The sequence below is a fragment of the Pholcus phalangioides genome, unplaced genomic scaffold (genome assembly GCF_987345545.1).
Source record: "Pholcus phalangioides strain wild (caught in Gottingen) unplaced genomic scaffold, Ppha-v1.0 ptg000022l_1, whole genome shotgun sequence".
Classification (NCBI taxonomy): domain Eukaryota; kingdom Metazoa; phylum Arthropoda; class Arachnida; order Araneae; family Pholcidae; genus Pholcus; species Pholcus phalangioides.
Genome location: NW_028301615.1, coordinates 129,231 through 149,438, shown reverse-complemented (window position 1 = coordinate 149,438; position 20,208 = coordinate 129,231). Strand labels below are relative to the sequence as shown.

Here is a 20,208-nt window from a genome sequence, read left to right as displayed (position 1 = left end):
GAGTATCCTGTTGAAGGTCTGTCTGCTCTCTCAGGAAAGGCATTCAAATGGGAGAGACCGATTCGAATTTGTCCTGTTTGGAAAACCTGTACGAAACATTGGTGTGCAGCAGACATCTTCAACCCGTTGCTCGTGAGCACCACGATGCTTCCTGAAGCACTCATAATGCTCCATGCCTGTGTCTGATTTCGTGCTCGCGAGCACTTCCAATCAACCTCCCGATTAAACACCTTGTATAAATTATAATCAAGGATTAATATCATCTTGATTTTATGCATTCGTATGCCAAACTTGTCGTAAGGATGCTCTTTGATGATGGGTACAGGCAGTGCTCGCGTCTAGAAAAAGGTTGAAGACCTCTGTTGTACAGTACGCGGTTCCCAACTTCGAGGCGTGAATGCGAGCGGATTCTCCAGAAGTCTCGCCACAGAGAGCAACAAGCTTACAACGGTACAAACATTCAATCGTACAATTCACTCATAGCTAGAAAAATTGATGGCAGGTGGCAGCACTATGTAACAAACATTACACAGAAACAAGCTTCGTTAGGTACACAACACATACAACCACATTTTCCAACATGACACAGGTGGTCTTCTTCTACCACCTGCTTTTTTTTCTTTATTGAGACATAGTGGCGGACCCATGATCTGATAAGGAGGTGTGCATGGTGTACATGTACAGTATGTATGTATGTGTTAAGCTTCAGTAAACCGTACTTTTTTAACTGCTCAAAAAAATGTGTTACTTACTCTTTCTTCGCAAATGAAGCCATGCTGGGATGGCAATTATGGTGGAAGTTTTTATTTGATGTGAAATATATATATATATATATATAGAGGCCTTTTTCTTCTCTTCTCGTTTGTGGCTGCTTAGCACGAGCAAACACCTGAGGAAAAAGAACGTGTGATTTTCTTTTTAAAAAAAACGTCACTGAAGCAAATCCGCCGACGAATGCGAAATGCGTTCTCTTATTACGTCATCATTCGGCTGTGACGAATTTTGGTCTGGAACTTTTTCTCCAATCTCATCTTCATGAGAAAGTTCGTGTATAAGAGGAATAATATGTATAAAAAAAGTCTTTCCCGAGGGGTGAAAATAAAGACCTCGACTGAATCACTGATATTACATACCCAAATCTTTCCCCGGGCTTTTTTATTGTTATTATATTACGCTTAGTTACGTACTTATTTTACCATCTTGTAAGTATGATGTTGTAAAAAAAAAAGCCGTGTTCCGATTGCCATTTTATTTCATTTTATTTATTTCAGATGCGCTTGATGGGATCCGGGGAGTGAGTGATGCTCAGTGAACAGGCGAAATCAAGGCGATGCCTGGGAAACGGAAACATGAGCAGATTCATCGTTACAGTCATTTTCACTTTGTACATAGCACTATCCAGTAAGAAGATCATCTTTGATTATACTTAATTTGTATGGATTTTGATCTTTTACCTTCTCTTTTTTTTTACAGTTTAGCTCTCATAAATGTACGGGGGAAAAAAATGAAATTGACTGAGCTATCGATCCTGCTATCTGAAAAGATGTGTAGATTCTTTGACAATGTTTTCAAAACTATCATTGGAATTTCGTGACATTGTGGTCATCTAGGGTTTATTAACTCCAGTAGTCAGTGAAGTCTGAACGGATGGGAATGGGAACCGAGAGGAACAAGACATAAACTACTACTAGTAAATCAGACATTCACCTCGTCCATATTCCTCTGCAGAACTTCGAACGAATTGAGATCTAAACTACTGTAATAAGTCCGTTTTCCCCAGAAATTTAGATTAAGGCTAATCACATCCAGAGAATATATTGGTCTTTTGTTCTATCTATACCAATATTGAAAAAAAAATTATTACATGTATTTGACGCTCCACCTCAATGTTTAATGGTCACTGATATGACCACTAAAGGTTTTCATTAATACGCATTATGCATTCAGAGCATAAGGTCTTCCTTTCCGACTCTAAAGGTTGTCCTATTTTGTATCTTCGCATCCTCAGGTATTAAATCCGTTCTTACTTCACTTACCGTATTTTCCTGAGTATGATCCGTAAATGCAAATTTTACTACAGTCAAACTTGGTTATGACAGTCTCGGTTGTAACAACGCGGCTACAACGTCAATAACTTGTGGTCTGGACTAATTCCCATAGATAATAATGTTAATGAACCTTGCTTATAAACAACGATGAAAAGCAACTACCTCGGATATGACGACACATTTTTCATCACTTTTTTTTCAGTTTTAATGTTGTTTTTCCCAGAAATTTCTAAGATTAAGGCTGATCACATCCAGAGAATGTTCGTCTTTTATTCTATCTATACCTAATGTTGAAAAAAATATATTTTTTATTACATGTATTTGACGTCCCGACTGGCTCATTGACATGACAACTAAACACTTCCCCCATATTTTGCCCTTACCGAATTTTTCTTTTCAAAAGGTACCGCTTTTTTCAACGAAGCTCGCTTTAATTTCTGGCCTTCACTAGAATCCTAGAATCAGGAATGAAAGTAATTTGTAGAATTTACATACATAAATTGTGTTATAATGTGAATATGACCATAAATATTCATCTCACATATTTGCAAAGTTCATTTTTCCCTATAAAATACATTTTAGCAGACTTGATTTAGCACTGTATTACTCGCCATTGATTATTTATAAACAATAATTGGAATTTTCACCGACGTTTGGCAAAATGTCTGGTAAGAATCGTGATGTCCATATCAATTAACCAGATTTTCCTCGATCAAATGTAGCCCCCCCCCCCCCCAATCATAAAGAAATAAAAACTTCATGCACAGTAATTGATAGCCTCTGATTATATTTTTTTGCGATAAATGCCTTAGAGGCGTCATCCTCGGTTGTAACGGCAAAATTTCGTGGAACCTTCAATATCGCTATAACCGAGTTAGACGGTATTCGGAGAAAAAAACGTCGTCGTATATAGTCCGCACAATGCGCACATTTCATTCATAAAATCTTAAAGGGGTTGTTGATCACGCCCTCGCGTTTTTGTAGAAAAAAATTATACTTACATCTATATGCATACATGCCAACATTGGCTTAAAGTTTGTCAGTAGTGATGAATGTTCAGCTTTGCCATGGGGGTACCCCCAGGACAACATAATCATAATACAATAAAAAATAATTACTCAAATTATTATTTTTTTAAATTTCAATTGAAAGTTCATTAAATACAGCACCTCATTGGCACTAGAACCTAGAAGGCTCAGGCCAGATGAGCCCCACCACCTCCCGAAGCAGCGTTCCGACGTAGCCGAGTCCCTTATATGAAAAAAAACCCACAAGAAACTCGATTTTTTTAAACCAATTTCCGTAGTATTAAGAGTACCTTCCGTAGCTCCGTAGTTTATTGCGGCCGCCCGTAGAAACTACGAACAATCCGTAGCCGTTGTGTAGATAATTCTGCATAATATTCAAAACATTCTTTCTGAATAAACCAATTTTTTAAAATATTTTTATTTCAATCTCAGAGAAAAAACACCTCAGATGATACGAAGCAGTATAATAAGCACCAAGAAATTACGTTTTTTACTGTATAATCCGCGGATCACAATCGGATTTCGACTTTGACCTTGGCTATTCCTGAAAAACAAAATATTTTGGTTCATCATCAAAAAGAAAAATCGTAATACTTACGCTTAACACAACTAATCTATAAATTATTTTCATCTATACTGAAATGAGAATCGCGTTCAAATATAGCCGTACCCAGGGACGGTCCGAAATAATGAAATTCTCCCAAGTGCGAGAGATTGTTTCGGCTCCCCTCCGGCGTATAAGCCGCACCAGTTAGACGATCCAGAAGGTCCGAGATACACATGCTACGTAGCAGCACAAAAGCACGCTACTTTCGAGAAAATGCAACCAACAAGCTTATTCGCAGCATTTTTTCGATTGCTACTAATAATTCCGGGTTTTCATGCGCCGCCTGAACCGAATGGGGTAATTTCGCGTCGTCAGCAACGTGTAACTTTTAGCCATTTTTGACCCCCCCCCCCCCCGTCAGCAAAAGTCAGCAAAGCGCTGACCCCTTTCCCCCCCCCCCCTTGTCAGCAAAATTTCGTCATCAGCTCTGCCCCTCTGAATCCTAACTCATATTTTCATAAAGGGTGGTTGCTGACGTAAGCATTATCCAAACTCCACCCTCCCCCCTTGTCATCAAAAGTCAGCAAATCGGAAACCCCCCCCCCCCCCATCGACTATACTACCTCCATGATACTACTTCTAGGAGGCTTTGATATGACTCCTCCAGAAGCAGTCATCCAATCACGCCCGACGTAAAGCGCTGACGTGAGGCGTGATGCGCTCTTCAGGAAAAGAGTCGTACAGCTTTTCCTATTGGCAGGTGGACGGCGTGTCGCGCTGCGCAATTCACGTTGCACGCGGTACAGAAAACCTGCCCCTAGGAAAAGCCGGCTTAAGCTTATCACTTCCAGACCCTGGATGCCATAAATGCGTGTGTTGCTTTTTTCTTACTGCAGAATTTTTTCTTTCGACCTCAGGGTGTTAAGCCCGGACTTATCGATTGTTATGAGTTAGAAATATGGTGAATATGAACTTTGGGGCAGGCGTGGGTCCAGAAAAACGTATTAGGAGGGGCAAGTTATTATGTAGTTTCCATCGTCCTGTATTTTACAAGACACCCCAATTTTTTGCCCATATTATTCGGCTATTGGGAAGGGTGATCGTCCACGGCCCTCAGTCTGCATCCGCGCCTGCTTTGGGGGCTTTCATCAGAGAGCAGCACTCAAAAGTTGAACTTTCACAGGGTTTTTACATAACACAAAAATTGGGCATTTGCCATTTTCACTTCGAAATATGGGAGACAGATGGCAGCACCAGTATGTCATGAAGCGCCCTAGCGTTACAATGGTAAGCTGAGGGTCCACGGGTTCGATTGCGGGGAAAGAACATCGAAAATAAGTTCTTTGCCTTCCGAGCCTGGGGCGACCACCAATAGATGACGTCTTCATTTCCGACCCAATTCCATCGGTTGGAAATTACCACATGGCGATATGATTGAAATTGATCCTAGGTAAAGTAGTATAACATGAAACAAGCATAACTCTGACAACATAAATACTTTAGGGCCTCACTTAGGCCAGGATACACTATAAAAGATTGATAAAATCCTTTTTATAAAACTTGAAAAATCCAACCAATAAAGCTCATAGGTTACATTCGAGCAAATGCAACCAATAATCTTACGGGTTGAATTTTTCAAATTTTATAAAAGAACTTTTAGAAAACTTTCATAGTGTAATCCTGGCCTTAGACAGGGTGTCTCATAAATTCGTAAATAGTTAAAAATTGAAGTAATTGGTTTTTTAATGCAATTTGTAAAAAAGTAATTCTCGTGGAGGGAGGATTTTGTACAAAAACACACAAGCACACACACACAAACATGCTTTCCTACATGTACCAATTCATTAGAAATTTCACCAGTGAAATGTTTATGAGGTCCATGTGTAGTTAAGTAGCACCATAGTGAACTTGACTTAAAATGAACCGATAGATGTAATGAATAAAATTGTTATTCCTGTCTCATAGGATATACTCTCATTAGATGAGGCATAGCGATACTAATTTTCGATCTCTTGAAGTTCATTGTAGCAAGGTTTAACTGTATATATCCCCTAATTTAACTCGAAACTGCGCATTGTAATGATCTGTGAAATCATTTGAAAAATAACTCTCAGAATGTCTTTCTGTAAATAAGTGAACAAATAAGCGTATTGGTTGCATTCAAACGAATGCAGTAGATATGCTTATTACTACTCCACCAAACACCTCCAACATAGATATAATTAGTGTTTCATTCAATAATTTCCAATTGTCTAGCTGTGAGTTATTCATATTAGTTTGATTATTATAAAAGATATTATATTATTTAAGAAATTTCTTGATCTGCAGGGTGCTTGGGGAATTCCCTTTACCCTTGAATAACTCTCAAACCGTTGATTCTAGAAGCATATTTCCAATTAGAAAAAAGTATCCAAATAACATATAGACCTCAAATATGTCATTCATATTGCAAGGGGTTGTATAGTTATTTTAAAAACTTTCTATACGGACCTGTGTACTAGAAAACAAAATTAGAAAGTTGTTGCCCAACCTGTCCTGAGCCGAACCAAAAAAAAATTCCATGTTTTCAAGTGCAATATTTGCTGAGATATTTGAATATAAAAAATCATTGAAAATGAAGGAAAGAACAAAATATGAAGCAAAGTATGAGCTTTTCCATTAGTTTATCACGTTCTTTCCTACATTTTCAGCGATTTTGAATTCAAATATTCCAGCAAATATTGCATTTAAACTGCTTTTTTTCGTTAGGCTCAGGAGAGATAGGGAAACAGATTTCTAATTTCATTTTTTAGGATAGGTGTCCATATAAAAATTTATAAGTTATTAGTTAATTTTTTTTATTTTCATAACTATACAGCCCCTTGCAATATTAATGATGTATCTGAGGTTTACATGTTATAATTGGATACCTTTTCTAATTGGAAGTATGCTTTTTCAGGGATCAGCGATTCATGAGTCATACCAGGGTATAAAAGGACTTTCTTATATATATGAATCCTGTATACTCCTTTTAATAATATCGTTTCATTTTTAACATTTACAGAAAAATGTATAGCTCAAACGAATCGACCTCCAGAATTTCTGAGAGGTGGAGATATGGCCAAATTTACTATAAAGGAAGACACTGTCGTAGGTAAGACTGCTGAATGCTATACAATTTTTATTTCCATACAACTTGAAAAACATGCTGTTAAATCAATGAACGTGTGCTTACTTTATCTCATCACATTTTAATCTTAATATGCTATCATGTTTAAAGAAAATAGTCAAAAATTCATTTTTAATAAAGATTTTTTTGGATTCTTTGATAAAATTAAAAAGCTTCAATAGCTATTTAGATATTTTTTATTATCACATCACCAAATTTTATGTTGTGGTTATGATTTATTCTTTCTAATTAGCATAATTCTTTTTTCAGGTTCATCAGTTTACACTCTGAGGGCACGTGACCCAGAGAATACAAAAATATCGTATTACATCAGTGGCGATGTTCTTACGGCAGAGAGAGATACTGGCGTGGTTCGTCTGGTACGACCCCTAGACAGAGAAGCTGACAGTACTGTGGATGTAATTATTAGTATTACTGATGAGAGATTTTTCGGACTCGAACCAAACACTGTAAGCATTTTTTATACTTTGATAATAATAATTTTTATCCGTGAATTTGAATCTTTAAAAACAATTTATTTTGAGTCTCAAACGCAAGATAAAAGAAACTGATGATTGTAGCTTTTAGCTGGACTTGACAACAAATCGAGAATAAAATCTAGGCCCCCAACCAAATATTTTAGGAGTCAAGTGAATTTCTTTTGCCTGAGAGAGCGCTAGTAATCACACATAAAAAATTTTAGGTGACAATACCATTTTTCTAGTCACCGCAGCAACCTGGCACCTGGGATTTGTCAATCTCTCCTTTTAGTATCATCCCTTTTCTCCCATTTGACAAAGTCTCTCTGCAGAGAGCAGGCAAACCTTCGACAGGATCCTTCCATAACATGAAAAATTCAAGCACTTATCATTTTCACGTAAAAATATGAAAGGCACATTAAACAAGCAACTTATTCAAAGATTCAAAAACTGAGAAAGGAGGACGCCTGCACACGCACCCTTGGTGACGTCACTTATCCTAATTTTCACAACAGATGGCGCCACTATTCCATTCGAGTAATGTGAACCCGGCCACAACAATAATTTTTCCCAACTCTAAAACAGAACCGCTAAAAAGAGCAAGGAACAGAAAAAATTCTTGAAATTTCGACTGCTGTTGGTGAATGCGTGTGAGAAAAAAAGCCACAAAAACACTCATACAATGAAGAAATATATGTTTCAAAGTGGAGAAAATTAATAATTCTGGAAACCTGAAAAGGAGGGAGAAAAGGCAAATTTTCCAAAATATAGAAATACATTCTCATATAACACATTCCAGCATGTATTTATTCATCAGAAATTCTGTAGAGGACTGTGCATGAGGTCATGTTTGGTTAATTAGTAGTATTATGTGTATTATTAAGCAAATATCAAGCTATGAATATATGTTAATGTCTGCTACTTTAAGCTACTGATTAGTATTAAAATTATACAGTCAGACCTCTGCATAACATCACCCCTGGGAACTGAATAAAAATGATATCATAAGAGAGGGTGGCTTAATAATGAGCAATCCCAATTCACTAATTATGTTGGCAGGACCAATTAAAAGTGACTTTACAGGTCAGGCGATGTTAAAAGTAATTACGTTATACCAAGATCTTATTGTATTATAAAAGTTATTGATAACATCAGAAATACTGTCCACTTTAGAAGGTTTTGCAGTATTTTAATTAAATGAGAAAATTTTGATGTGTTTAAATTTCTTTTGATGCACTTTCAATAAATAAAAATAATAATACTTTAACTTTCAGATATCAGTCAAACGAGAAATCACAGTTTTGGATGTCAATGACAACCCACCAAAGTTTCAGAATCTACCGTATCGAACAGTGATTGAAGAAGTGAGTAAAATTTTATAAAAAAGTTTCATTGCGGATGTTAAATTTTCCATGTCATGAAGTTGTGCTGATTAGAACTTCATTTGTATCTCCCACAGACTGCCATACCTGAATCAAAAGTGTTCGATGGAATTTTTGTGACCGACTCGGATATTGGAATTAATTCAGAAATCAAGCTGTCATGTGCAAAACACCTGGCAAGAATTTTAATTAATTCTCTTATAATTAGAAATATTACTGTAAATGTTATTATCTAATAACTCCCAGCTTCTAGATACAGTGGATCCTGCTTATAAAGTTTTTTGCAAGACAATCATGAAAAACTTTGTAAGGGAATTCCAGATGAGTGTTAGTAAGAGTTGGGAGACTACGAAAATAAGTCATTCTCAGCAGGATCCACTGTCAGAGCCACCTTTAGTGGGGTGTGTGACAGGTGCAGTTGCACCAGGCTTTGCACTTACAGTAATTCGGACATTTGTCATTTTCCATTCTAAATATGGAAGACAAATGGGAGCACCAGTATAACTGGATTATACCGGTGTGTCAGAGTGGTGCAGTGGTAAGATGCGCATGCACCCCCATGAAGGTTGTCGTCAGGTCCGCTGGTTCGACCCTGGAGATAGAACATAGATAACCAGTTTTTTCCCCTAAAACAGACCCAAGGCGACCACTGATAGATGGTGTCTTCATTTCCCACCGGATATAATCAGTAATAAATTGCCATAAATCAATATGACTAGAGTTGGTGTGCTTTGAAGCAATAGTAGTAGTATCAACTCGAAACAAGCACAACGCTGACATTATTACATTATGACCAAACACATGTACCAATTCCTTAGAAATTCTTCAAAGGAATGTTTACGAGTGGGTGGTCCTTGGAGAGATTTCGGGAAGGCTATGAGCTTAGATAATTATCAACTAGTTTTTACATTGCTATACATCAAATATTATTTTATAAAGGGATCTGGGGTTTCCATTTTATTGGTACAAAGTGTGGGGGTCCTTGGAACTCAGAATACTAAGAATCCCTGATTTAACCATTCACATTTTCTACATTAATAGGTTTTTTTCCCTTCCAGACACCAATTGCTTGTGAAACCTTTGAAGTTCAAAGTTTCACTCATAGTGATGGCAGATTGTATGGAGAATTGGTTCTGAGAGAAAAATTAGATTTTGAAGAGAAGTCTTCGTATGTGTTGACCTTAATAGCTGAGGTCAGTATTTTAAAGCATATTTAATGTGTGAGTGTGTGTGTGTCATATTAGCTAAAATTATTTATTAGTATCAATTTTTATGAAAGAGCTACATATAATATTAGCATGGCCTGATATATGTCCTTACATCTATCTCAGAATGTCAGAATTCAAATGCTTCATGCTTATTCAAAACTATCAAATTTCTGTCATAGTACAGGGTGTGCATAATTAAATTATTCAAAGAACATAATAACCTATTCAGGGCTGTCTATAGCCGTAACTGTTCATAAGAAATTATGAATATTTGCATACACCTTGATGGAATTAAGGAAAAAAAAAACTGTTCTGGCATCCATCGCAAGAGGGTGTTTTCTATGCAAATTGTAGTGTAGGGCTTATTTTTTGTGAACACGTGACCAAACTGCTCAAGCTTCATTGCAGGGTATCTAAACATCTCCAGCAGGACCATTTCCATTATTTCTTCATTAAAGAGTATAAACTTGAGTTTACAGAATATGCTTTGCTCATGAAACTGCTATACAAACACAGTGATTCACACCGAAAGCTATCAAAGTTTTTCGGTTTTCAAAGGGACTTTGGAAATTATTTCCCTTCTCTCATTAAGACATTCTTAAGATTTCATAATTTTCTGATGGGTATTGGATGTAGACAGCTCAAATCATGCTAACTTGATTAATAAAAACCTTGTACTTGTATCTCTCAAATTGAAAAGCCAATACTAATCTTGAAAAAAAATCAAATTGCATAAAAATGGTTTAACATTTTTTTAAAATTCATTTCTCATGTAAATCAGATCACTTATAAAGTTATATTACTGATATTGTAATGGAGTCCTTTGATGAGATTTTCATGATTATATTATTTGTATATCAAGATTACAGATGATTTCAATTTCTAATATATTATATAGGACCTAACACCTTCAAACAGTCTGAGTTCAACAGTAGATATCACCATTGATATAAAAGACGTCCAAGATCAGCCACCTGTTTTCCAGAATGCACCATATACAGCAACTATTCCTGAAAATAGCCCAGAGGTAACAGATGGTTGATTTTTTTTTTAAATGATTGTCCTATCAGTTTTTCACGTCTTTCTTCACCAGAGCTGTATTCTATAGAGCAGTGGTTTCAACCTTTCAAAGCCAGCAGCCTGGTTGATGGATTTTTTTTTTTTTTTTTTTTTGTGAGTAGAAGGGCTGACACACAACTAATGGACATGAAGTGAATCACTCGCAGCCCAGTTTGACTGATGGCAGGGCCCGGCGGTTGAGATACACTGCCGTAGAACAATGCTTCTTCAATGGTATTTCTCGGTTCCATGACACAAGGATGGGGGGAAAACAGCAATGAAAAGCAGTGACAATGCATCTTCAACCAGTTGCTTGCAAGGACAATGATGCTCAGAGTACTTGATGCTATTCAAAAGTTTTTTATGCTTATCCTTATTCCAGTGGGCTTGATCACGAAACAAGAACACCAGCCAAATTTCTTAGAAGCCAAACATATTTGTTTTCTGAGAAAAACGTTAAATACGGTGAAAAGCCTGTAAAACGATGCCCTCTATAATGATAATCACCTGTATAACAATATCCTATACAGGACCGTAACTATGATTTTTGCCACCCCAAGAATTTTATAATTTTATAATGGTGTTCTTTGTTCCCTCCTAAACCTACTGCCCCCCTGAATTTTGCTGCCTGGGGCAGTTGTCCCCTGCCTCCCTCTGATTCTCGCCCTGTTTTGTATATCGATAATCACCTATACATATAACAAAATGCCCTCTATAACGATAATCACCTATATATAACAATATTACTTTCTGGACCCAATGCACTTTTCGGTGTTTAATGTATTTCGACTATAACGATACATTTCTCTGGTTCCTTCAGTATTGTTATATTAACATTTCACAAAAAAAAGTATTATATAGTAATTTTCTCCTCCTATTTAGTGTTTTAAAAAAATATATTTTTTTACTCTTCAGGGCGTTTCTGTTCTGACTATCTTAGTTAAAGATGGGGATTCAGGTGACCCAAGAAACATCACGTTAGTTACTGTAAATGGTGAGTTTGTCCATAAATTTTCACATTATCTATATGATTGATCGTTTTATTACTTTATTTTTAATCAGAAAGCCCACATCTTTTTATTACCCAATACACTAGCTGTTGGTACCCTTAAAAAATATGAAAATAATAATTCAATTGATTATGACTCCAATTTATATATTATTTAAAAGCATATTTGATGGATATTACAGAAATATATATTTATTAATGTTAACCAAAATTTTTCATTTCAGATGAAATGAACTTCTTCAAGATAAGCGTCAAGTCTGTGGATGAAAGAAACTTGTTAACTGCAGTCATTGAAACAGAAAATCCTATGGACAGAGAAGATGATAAGATTCTCAGCAATGGAGGTCTATATGTTTTTCAACTGAAAGTGAGAATCAGCGTTATTTAGTTTTGATTGAAGTTTTGCTATTATTCTTATTGAATCTAGAGAAATGTAATTGAAATATTATATACACATCGGCACCTCCATAATTTATGTTTAAATTTTGGCCCCTGAAAGATTCATAAAAAAAGAAATCTTACAGGAGAATTTTTTTTAGCTTAGATAGGCATTACTAAACAGGCTGTGTCCCAAATTGTTTGCGCAGCAGATATTTCTGCAACTATTGACTTTAGAAACACATTTTTCAGATACAAAAGTTTTCAGCAGTTACTTAAAATATCATAATATTTTTGAGGGATCATATACATGAAAAATGAAGAAATTAACTGTTTACACACAGTCCCCATAAACTAAAACTTCCAGCGGTTGAAATGTAGATTCCCACTGTGAAAAGTCGTTTGCAAAATATTTCATATTTTTAAATGCAATATTCATCATGGTATTGGGAAAAAAAACTGTTTTGGAAACTTATCACTGTGTTGGCAAGTTTACATTGGCTCAAAAGTTGCCATTTTTGGGGGGGCTGTACACAAATAGAATGAACTCAACCATTTTATATTTTCATTCACAATAAATAGCAATTACATTTTCAGACAATTATTTTGATAGTTTTAGAATTTTCTCAACTTCGAATTTAATTTACATTTCACAATTTGCAATTCCACACCCTCAATCATTGATTATGCTGAAAACTTCAAAGTCAAATATCTTTGTTAATATTGCATTTAAAAATATGCAATTTTTTGTAAATGACTTCTCAAAGCTGCATTTCCATTTTACTAATAAGAAGTTTTAGCACACAGGATCTACATAAAAAGTTAGTTTTTCTATTTTAGTTTATTTTTTTATGTATACGGTTCCTTGGGAAATTTAAGACATTTTGAGTAACCGTACATCATTCTAAAACTTTTTGCAATTGAAATTCAATGGTTAAAGAGATATTCGCTGCTGAAATAACTTTGGACACTCTGTACAGTAGTTTAACTCTTTATAAGCAAGACTTACCAAAAAATATTTGGTTTGAATACTCCATAATATTGATTAAAAAAATAAATAAACTATTTGATGTGAAGTATTAAAAATCATAAACATTAGAGTTTTATTCCCCTGGGTCTGAAGTCAAGCTCAAGTAAAAGATATATAATTTTCTCTTTTCTTTATCTAACCGTATGTGCACTCTATAAGTCTAAAATATGTATTTAAATTTGCGTCTTTTTTTTTTTTTTTCTTTCTTTTATAGGCTATAGAATTGATAGATGGGCAGGCTGTTGGGGATTCTTCTTTAGCTAATGTCACTGTTGTTATCGGTGATGTTAATGACAGAGTGCCAATTTTCAATGAAAAAGAATTTCACACAACGGTTCCAGAAGACATAGGAACTAACACACCCCTGCCAGGATTGAATATTGTAGTTTCAGATATGGATGTTGTAAGTTTTGAAAAGCATTATATATAAACATATAAAATATAAGTATAATAAAAACATATTTTGTTTCCTTTGAATATTAGATTGCCTAGTAGTTTTCATGGGTATTCTAATTTTTTTTTAAGGGTGAAAATGCCAAATTCACTTTGCACCTGGAAGATATACAAAATTCTGATGGCGTATTTACTGTGTTTCCAACCTCAGCTGTGGGAAGAACTCCTATTGTTATCAGAGCAGTCGATTCTACAAAGTTGGATTTTGAGAATCCAGATAGAAGAACCTTCAAATTTTATGTATGCATATTAAAAAATGTATTTAATTAAATAGAAATGGATTAGACGAAGTAATTGTAGTGATACTCCCAAACACTACTATTATTATGTTGTTTTTGAAATGAGAAACATTCAATACATTTCAGTTTCGTTGAGACTAAATAAATACAGCTAATTGCTAGTGTTTTCATTATTATACAAATACCTTGAATTTTCAGATTTAAAACTGTCGATTTAACGTCAGCCCTTCAGTATCAGTTAACAGAATAATTATGTTTCTGTAACTATACCAAGCCATGAAGATATCAATTAATACTTCAATTAACTCATAAACTTCTAATATTCACTCTATAATATTTACGCCCAAGGAAATGACTCATCCATTAACCACTAAAATATATTAAATTACACTTTTTAGTATTACAAATTTGATTTATATGAGAGTAACTATTATTTATGAAACAATTGAGGGTAGAAAATACCAAGCCAATAAGCAATTTTGTACAGTTCTGAACCAACTTATAACATAATTAGTTTGAAAGTTATGTTGCTGTTTATTATTAGAAAACTGTCTTTAATCTGTTTTTCACATTTTATATTTCTCCTGTTTTATATTTTTTTCTTATGTCTATAATTAGTATTATAATGGGGGGGGGGAAATTGAATGTGTTGATTTTTGGGTATATATGCTTTATGAACATAATAAAATAAATATTTATGTGTTTTTTATATAAAGGTGAAAGCTGTTCAAGGTGATTTTAGTAGCTCAGCAGTAGTTACTGTTGATCTCTCTGATGCTAATGATAACTCTCCAGTTTTCGAAAATGATCAATATGTATTTCAAGTTCCTGAAAATGCACCACCAAGTACAAGTATCTTCACACTCAAAGTAAAATATATTATTACCGTTTTTTTTTATATATTTTTTTTTAGTATCATTAATTTACCTTTCGGTGCTTTTTTTTGCAAATAATCGTTTACTGCAGTGTTTAAGCATTACTCTAAAGATAGCATGTTTTTCACATCAACAGAACTTTTGAAGCAGTAAAATGTAAATACTGCATGTTTTCTCTACCAATTTTCTTTTTTGACTTGAAAATATATAAAAACTATCCTTCACTTAATTTTTGAATTTTATGGCAAAAAAGACAATTTTTTCTTTTTTCAACACTAGGACTGAGCCAGGTATTTTGATCGTTTTCGATCTTCTCGCTCTGTTTTCATAATGAACCAGATTGTTTGGAATGCCAAAATTTCATGACTTTTGCGTAAAAACACTGAAAAATTATGCTGCTGTCCAGCAACAGCTTAAAAAAAACTATCAGTCAAAAGAAAAATGAGCCGAGATATTTTTAGTTATACCTGAGAGGATCATGGCAGGTCAATTTGACCAGTAATGTTATAGGCACTTGTATTGCATGCACAGAGCAAATATTTCACCAAATCGTGGCATCAAATTTCCTCTAATATAGAGGTTCTTGTTTCAGCTAATTGAAAACATTCTTACTGTGGCCAACTAATGATGAAATAAAAAAAAGACTAGTTTTTTTTTTTTTTGACCAAAAATGTAGTAATGCGAATCTGAACCTTATCTGAAAGCTCGTAGAAATGTGACCACTTGATGATTGTTTCACTTCATCAGTACTTGTTGAAAAACTGCAGCAGAATAATACTACCTCGGTAGGTTTAATGATAAAAGATCAAAAAGGAATTTCAAGTGAAATTTAACAAGGACCCCTTTATACGAAGCACGTTTGACACAGGTACAAACAAAGATGTTAAATTTTTTTTCCAGGGTAAGAATAAAGGAAAATATTCTTCTATGATGTTCAATGCATTGAAATGTTGAGAATATATATTGTCAAAGTGAGAAAAAATTCCTGAAACCATTGAGTTGAATGAAACAAAGTAAGGTGTTGATCAGATAGCTTGTAAGCATTTTGTGCAAATTTCATTTATTTGCCTTTTACAAGAATCAACTTAGCTTCAATAAATGTTTGTCCAATTTGTAGAAGAAGAAAAAAACTGAAAAGTTAATTTATTTTTCTCTTTTTGAAACTAACTAAAAAGCTTAGAGAACCTTATGTGTTCAGAAGAAGAAAAAAAAAAAAAAAAAAAAAAAAAAACACAACAACAACAACAACAACAAGTGCTATTGTACCAGGAAAAAGACAGCCATGTCAGATAGTGTCTTAACAATAGCAAAACAAGCAGTATATTTTTAGTGGGTAAGAAATGTGAGAGCGGAAAATGCATTTCCAATATAAAAAATATATTAGAAATAAGATGTACAAATACAACTGCAATTATAATGTTTGGGCTGCAAATATACTTCATTGTAGGCAATAAGAAATTTTTGCCAATTTAATTATGTAATTTTATTTGAAAAAAATCCTATAATGCATATTTCTATTGCTTACCAACACTCATATGTACATTCAAACATAATACAAGTAAAACTTAAATGAAAATCGAGATTGTACAGTCAAAATCAACCTTCTGTCATTTTGACGGTATCTGTCCTAGGTAGAATGAAACATCGTCTTTCTGGTATTAAATATTATTATGGAAAAGAAATTTAATATTTTAATTGGAATCACAATAAAATTTCTAATTATCTTAAAAAGAATGGAATAAAGAAAACATAGGTTACCTTTACTGACACTAACCATTATCATTTCTATTGATTTTTACTTCATATATTAATATCACCAAACTTTTTTGTTCGTATAGGCTTCCGATGCTGATAGTGGTATCAATGGGCAAGTAAAATATTCACTGAAAGGTTTTGGGTCAGATAAGTGAGTTTCTTTTATTTTTGCTCATAAACATTTGAAAAATTTGTATAGAAAGTTGAGAGAATTTTCATGTAATCAAATATGAAGACATTTGAATAATTAATTTTTTAATGCATATATTCACTGCTCATTTTTTAATTCTGTTTATTTTCAGTGTCATCTACAGTTTTCACCACACATAATTTTCTTTATTTTCATTCTCAAGGTTGAAAGTGAATTCAGAGACAGGAGAAATAAGGGTAGCGGATTGTGGAAAGCCAACCTGTTTGGATTATGAAATGCAAAAGAGTTATTCACTAACATATGAGGCTCAAGATGGTGGTGGGAAATTTACTTCAGTTAATCTTTTCATTGAAGTGATCGATGAGAACGATAATGCTCCACAGTTTCCCAGGGAAATATATTCAAGAGAGATCCAAGAAAATGTGGCAAAACTTCTGCCTCCTTTGTTCATTAAAGTAGGTGAAATCACCCAAAGTGTGAAAGACGATTGAAATCTAAAAAAATAGAAATCACTTCATTTTTCAAATTGTATTTCATTGCATTTGGCATTAAAAGATGTAAGATGCATTTTAATTTGTATTAAGGCCTTTTTTGTGAACACGGGGCTGACCTTACCAGATACGAGGCTTGGGGCGAAAATAAATATAAAAAAAAGTAAGAAGGCCAGGTATGTCTCAACAATTTCGGAGTCCCAAAAATGTCTAGTTTCCCCCTCCCCCACCCTGATTTTATATATTTTGTGGGGGAGGGGAAGCGGTATCTATTATTTCAGAATATAACAGGAAAGCTGAGAAATCCATACAAAAAATTTTGCACAAACAATTAAATGTAAATTAACACAAAAATTGACAAAAATTCAGTACTGAAAGTAATTTAAACTAATGAGGGAAAAAATTCTCAAAACTAATGCAAGTTTCTGAATCAATGAATTAAAAATAATTGAAAGAAATAATTTTAGAATTGATGAAACAAATGATTCCATAGTACATGAAAATAATGAATTATTGAAACCAGTAATTCCACAATTGATGGAAATTCAGAATTGACAGTATAAAAAATTCCATAATTGATGAAAATTCTAAATTAATGCCAGCAAAAATTTAAGAATTGGTGAAAGCTTCCAATAATTTACGCTGAGTGCTGGGCCTCTCGCAAAGTGCAGGGCTCTGTGCGGCTGCACCTGTTGCTTGCCCCTAAGGGCCGCTCTGTGTGAACATCATAATTTGGGGTTTGTTTCTACATAATTTAAGCTGAAAAGAGTAATAAATTTCTTATATTACAGTTCTTTATATCAATCCCAAGCAATACTTAATAATTAATACCATGCAAGAAAACTAAATAATGTTAAACTGCAGTTTTGCATACATGTTAGTTTTTTGAAAGTTTTGAATTTTTTTTTTTTTTGCTTATTCTAGGCTTCTGATGCAGATGGTCCATCTCAAGGTGGGGGGAAAATATCATATCGAATTGCATCAACTGATCTTTCAGTTACAGATATCTTCACTATTAATGAAAATACTGGAGAGTTGACCATGAAGAGACCTATTAAATTCTCAGAAGTGCCAAATTCTAGTGGATTAGTTACTGTAACTATTGAAGCCATAGATGGTGGAAATCCTCCACTTTCTTCTACTGTTGATGTCATTGTCAAAGTTAAGGTGAGAGAAATTCAGAGAAGCAGTCACAAGATGTATCAGGATCCAAATGTTTTCACACACACACACACACACACACACTCTGTCTTCATATTTTGTACTTCTTCAAGCCAATGTCCAAACATGAAGTGCCAAGACTTTTTCTGACCTTGACTGTAACATTAATGAAAACAAAGTACTCATAAATAACATTGTAGGGGGAAAATATATTTTAGGATTTTGACAAACATCTTTCATTAGTATATTTTATAGTGCATGATATACATCATTCTTCAGATTTTCATTGTTTTTTTCCTGGTTTGGATATCATTTTAATAATATGAAGCCAACTCTAACAATTATTATGAAATAAAGATTGGCACAAATATTTTCCTGCTGTATCCACTGTTGAAATCTATGTTGTGCAATCTCTTGCTTTTTAGACAAAGTGAAAGCGCGAGACATTTAAAAAAATATTAATTTTTTTATTACTAAGTGATATATATATATATACTTAAGGATATACTAAGTTAAATACACGTATTTGGATGCGGTAGCCCAGGTTGATAGGATACTCACCTAAACTACCAAAAGATGTTCAGAGGTGTCGCGAGTTTGATACCCTGTTCATCCTTGTCAGGAAAACTTTCCTACCCCTGTGTCAGGAAGGTTTTCCTGACACAGGGGTACAACAGAAATGGCGTCATGACCACAGAAAAAATTGCTACCGCAGGAGTGCCCCATTGAGGGGTTAGTGCACTAACTTCTCGATGAGTATAAAAGACAAACCTGCCATTCGGAATCGGTAATAAATTGTAGGTCCCGGTCTAATTAGCCCTCGTGTGCAGAAAATGACTGTGGTGCTACAAAAATGATCAAATGATTAAATACACGTATTTAACTTGTTCATATGTTTTTGTTAAATACAATAGACTCTTGAAAGTTCAAGGTTCTAGATAATCCAAGGAACTTGAATTTTTGGAAATTTCTTCTCAAAGCAGTTTACACATTTCTTTTGTTTAATTCTTCCAATGAATGGGAGTAATTTCAGTTTTAAGGGGTAATGATCCCTTAATTTGAAGTTGTGATAACTATTAAGAGCAATTTAGTTCCTTTGTTTTTTTTGTTTTTTTTTTTGTTTGTTCTGTATTTGTGTTTTTTAATAACTAATAAATTGTATAACAATAATAAAACATTCATATCGAGGGCCCTGAAATTATAAAGAAGCCATTGGTCTTGACAGATCTAATCTTAACAAACTGAGTCAGTGGTTCTCAAGGTGTGCATTGCGCCTCCTAGGGACATCATCAGCCTCTGTGTGAGGGGTATCACAAGGAGTTAGTGCAGTGCAGGGATCTTCAGCTGCTGACACAGTGGGCCCCATTTTGAGTTTCAGCCAAGTCTGCGGGTCACTAAGCTATACTACACATGTTACCAAAGAGCTCTGTGGGCTACAAGTATCTTGCGAGCCATGTGTCGAAGACCCCTGGTCAGTGATTTGTGCCTGTTCAGTGCTTTGAAGTGATACTTTTCTATACTATTCTGGGGAGCAGCAGGTGGAAAACATTTGAGAATCACTGAACTAAGCCATTGAATTGAGAACAAAAGGAGCAAGAGTAAAGAGTAACTACAAATACATAATTCTAAGTGCCCCACCTCCCTAAAAGCTAATTTCTATTGGGGATTTTTTGTGGATAATCTGAGTGTTCAGTACTCTGAAACTGCCTCGGTCCCGTTCACCTTGGAGTATCGAGACTCTACTGTACATAAAAAGGGTGCTATTAC

At 34.4% G+C, this 20,208-nt stretch overlaps 1 protein-coding gene across 2 annotated transcripts in view; it reads left to right on the top strand.

Moving 5' to 3' along the window:
• The window catches only part of Cad74A (cadherin 74A), a 62,606-nt gene that overhangs the window by 20,391 nt on the left and 22,007 nt on the right, over positions 1 to 20,208 (top strand). For both annotated transcript variants that reach the window (XM_089249869.1, XM_089249870.1), the window contains exons 2-16: positions 1,272 to 1,401; positions 6,667 to 6,756; positions 7,042 to 7,241; positions 8,525 to 8,614; positions 8,710 to 8,808; positions 9,691 to 9,825; positions 10,739 to 10,867; positions 11,815 to 11,893; positions 12,133 to 12,275; positions 13,531 to 13,719; positions 13,842 to 14,009; positions 14,725 to 14,877; positions 16,722 to 16,789; positions 16,992 to 17,244; positions 18,205 to 18,447. In XM_089249869.1, coding sequence (XP_089105995.1) covers positions 1,302 to 1,401; positions 6,667 to 6,756; positions 7,042 to 7,241; positions 8,525 to 8,614; positions 8,710 to 8,808; positions 9,691 to 9,825; positions 10,739 to 10,867; positions 11,815 to 11,893; positions 12,133 to 12,275; positions 13,531 to 13,719; positions 13,842 to 14,009; positions 14,725 to 14,877; positions 16,722 to 16,789; positions 16,992 to 17,244; positions 18,205 to 18,447 — 2,139 coding nt within the window. In that variant the 5' untranslated portion in view covers positions 1,272 to 1,301. The remainder of the gene's footprint in view (positions 1 to 1,271; positions 1,402 to 6,666; positions 6,757 to 7,041; positions 7,242 to 8,524; positions 8,615 to 8,709; positions 8,809 to 9,690; positions 9,826 to 10,738; positions 10,868 to 11,814; positions 11,894 to 12,132; positions 12,276 to 13,530; positions 13,720 to 13,841; positions 14,010 to 14,724; positions 14,878 to 16,721; positions 16,790 to 16,991; positions 17,245 to 18,204; positions 18,448 to 20,208) is intronic.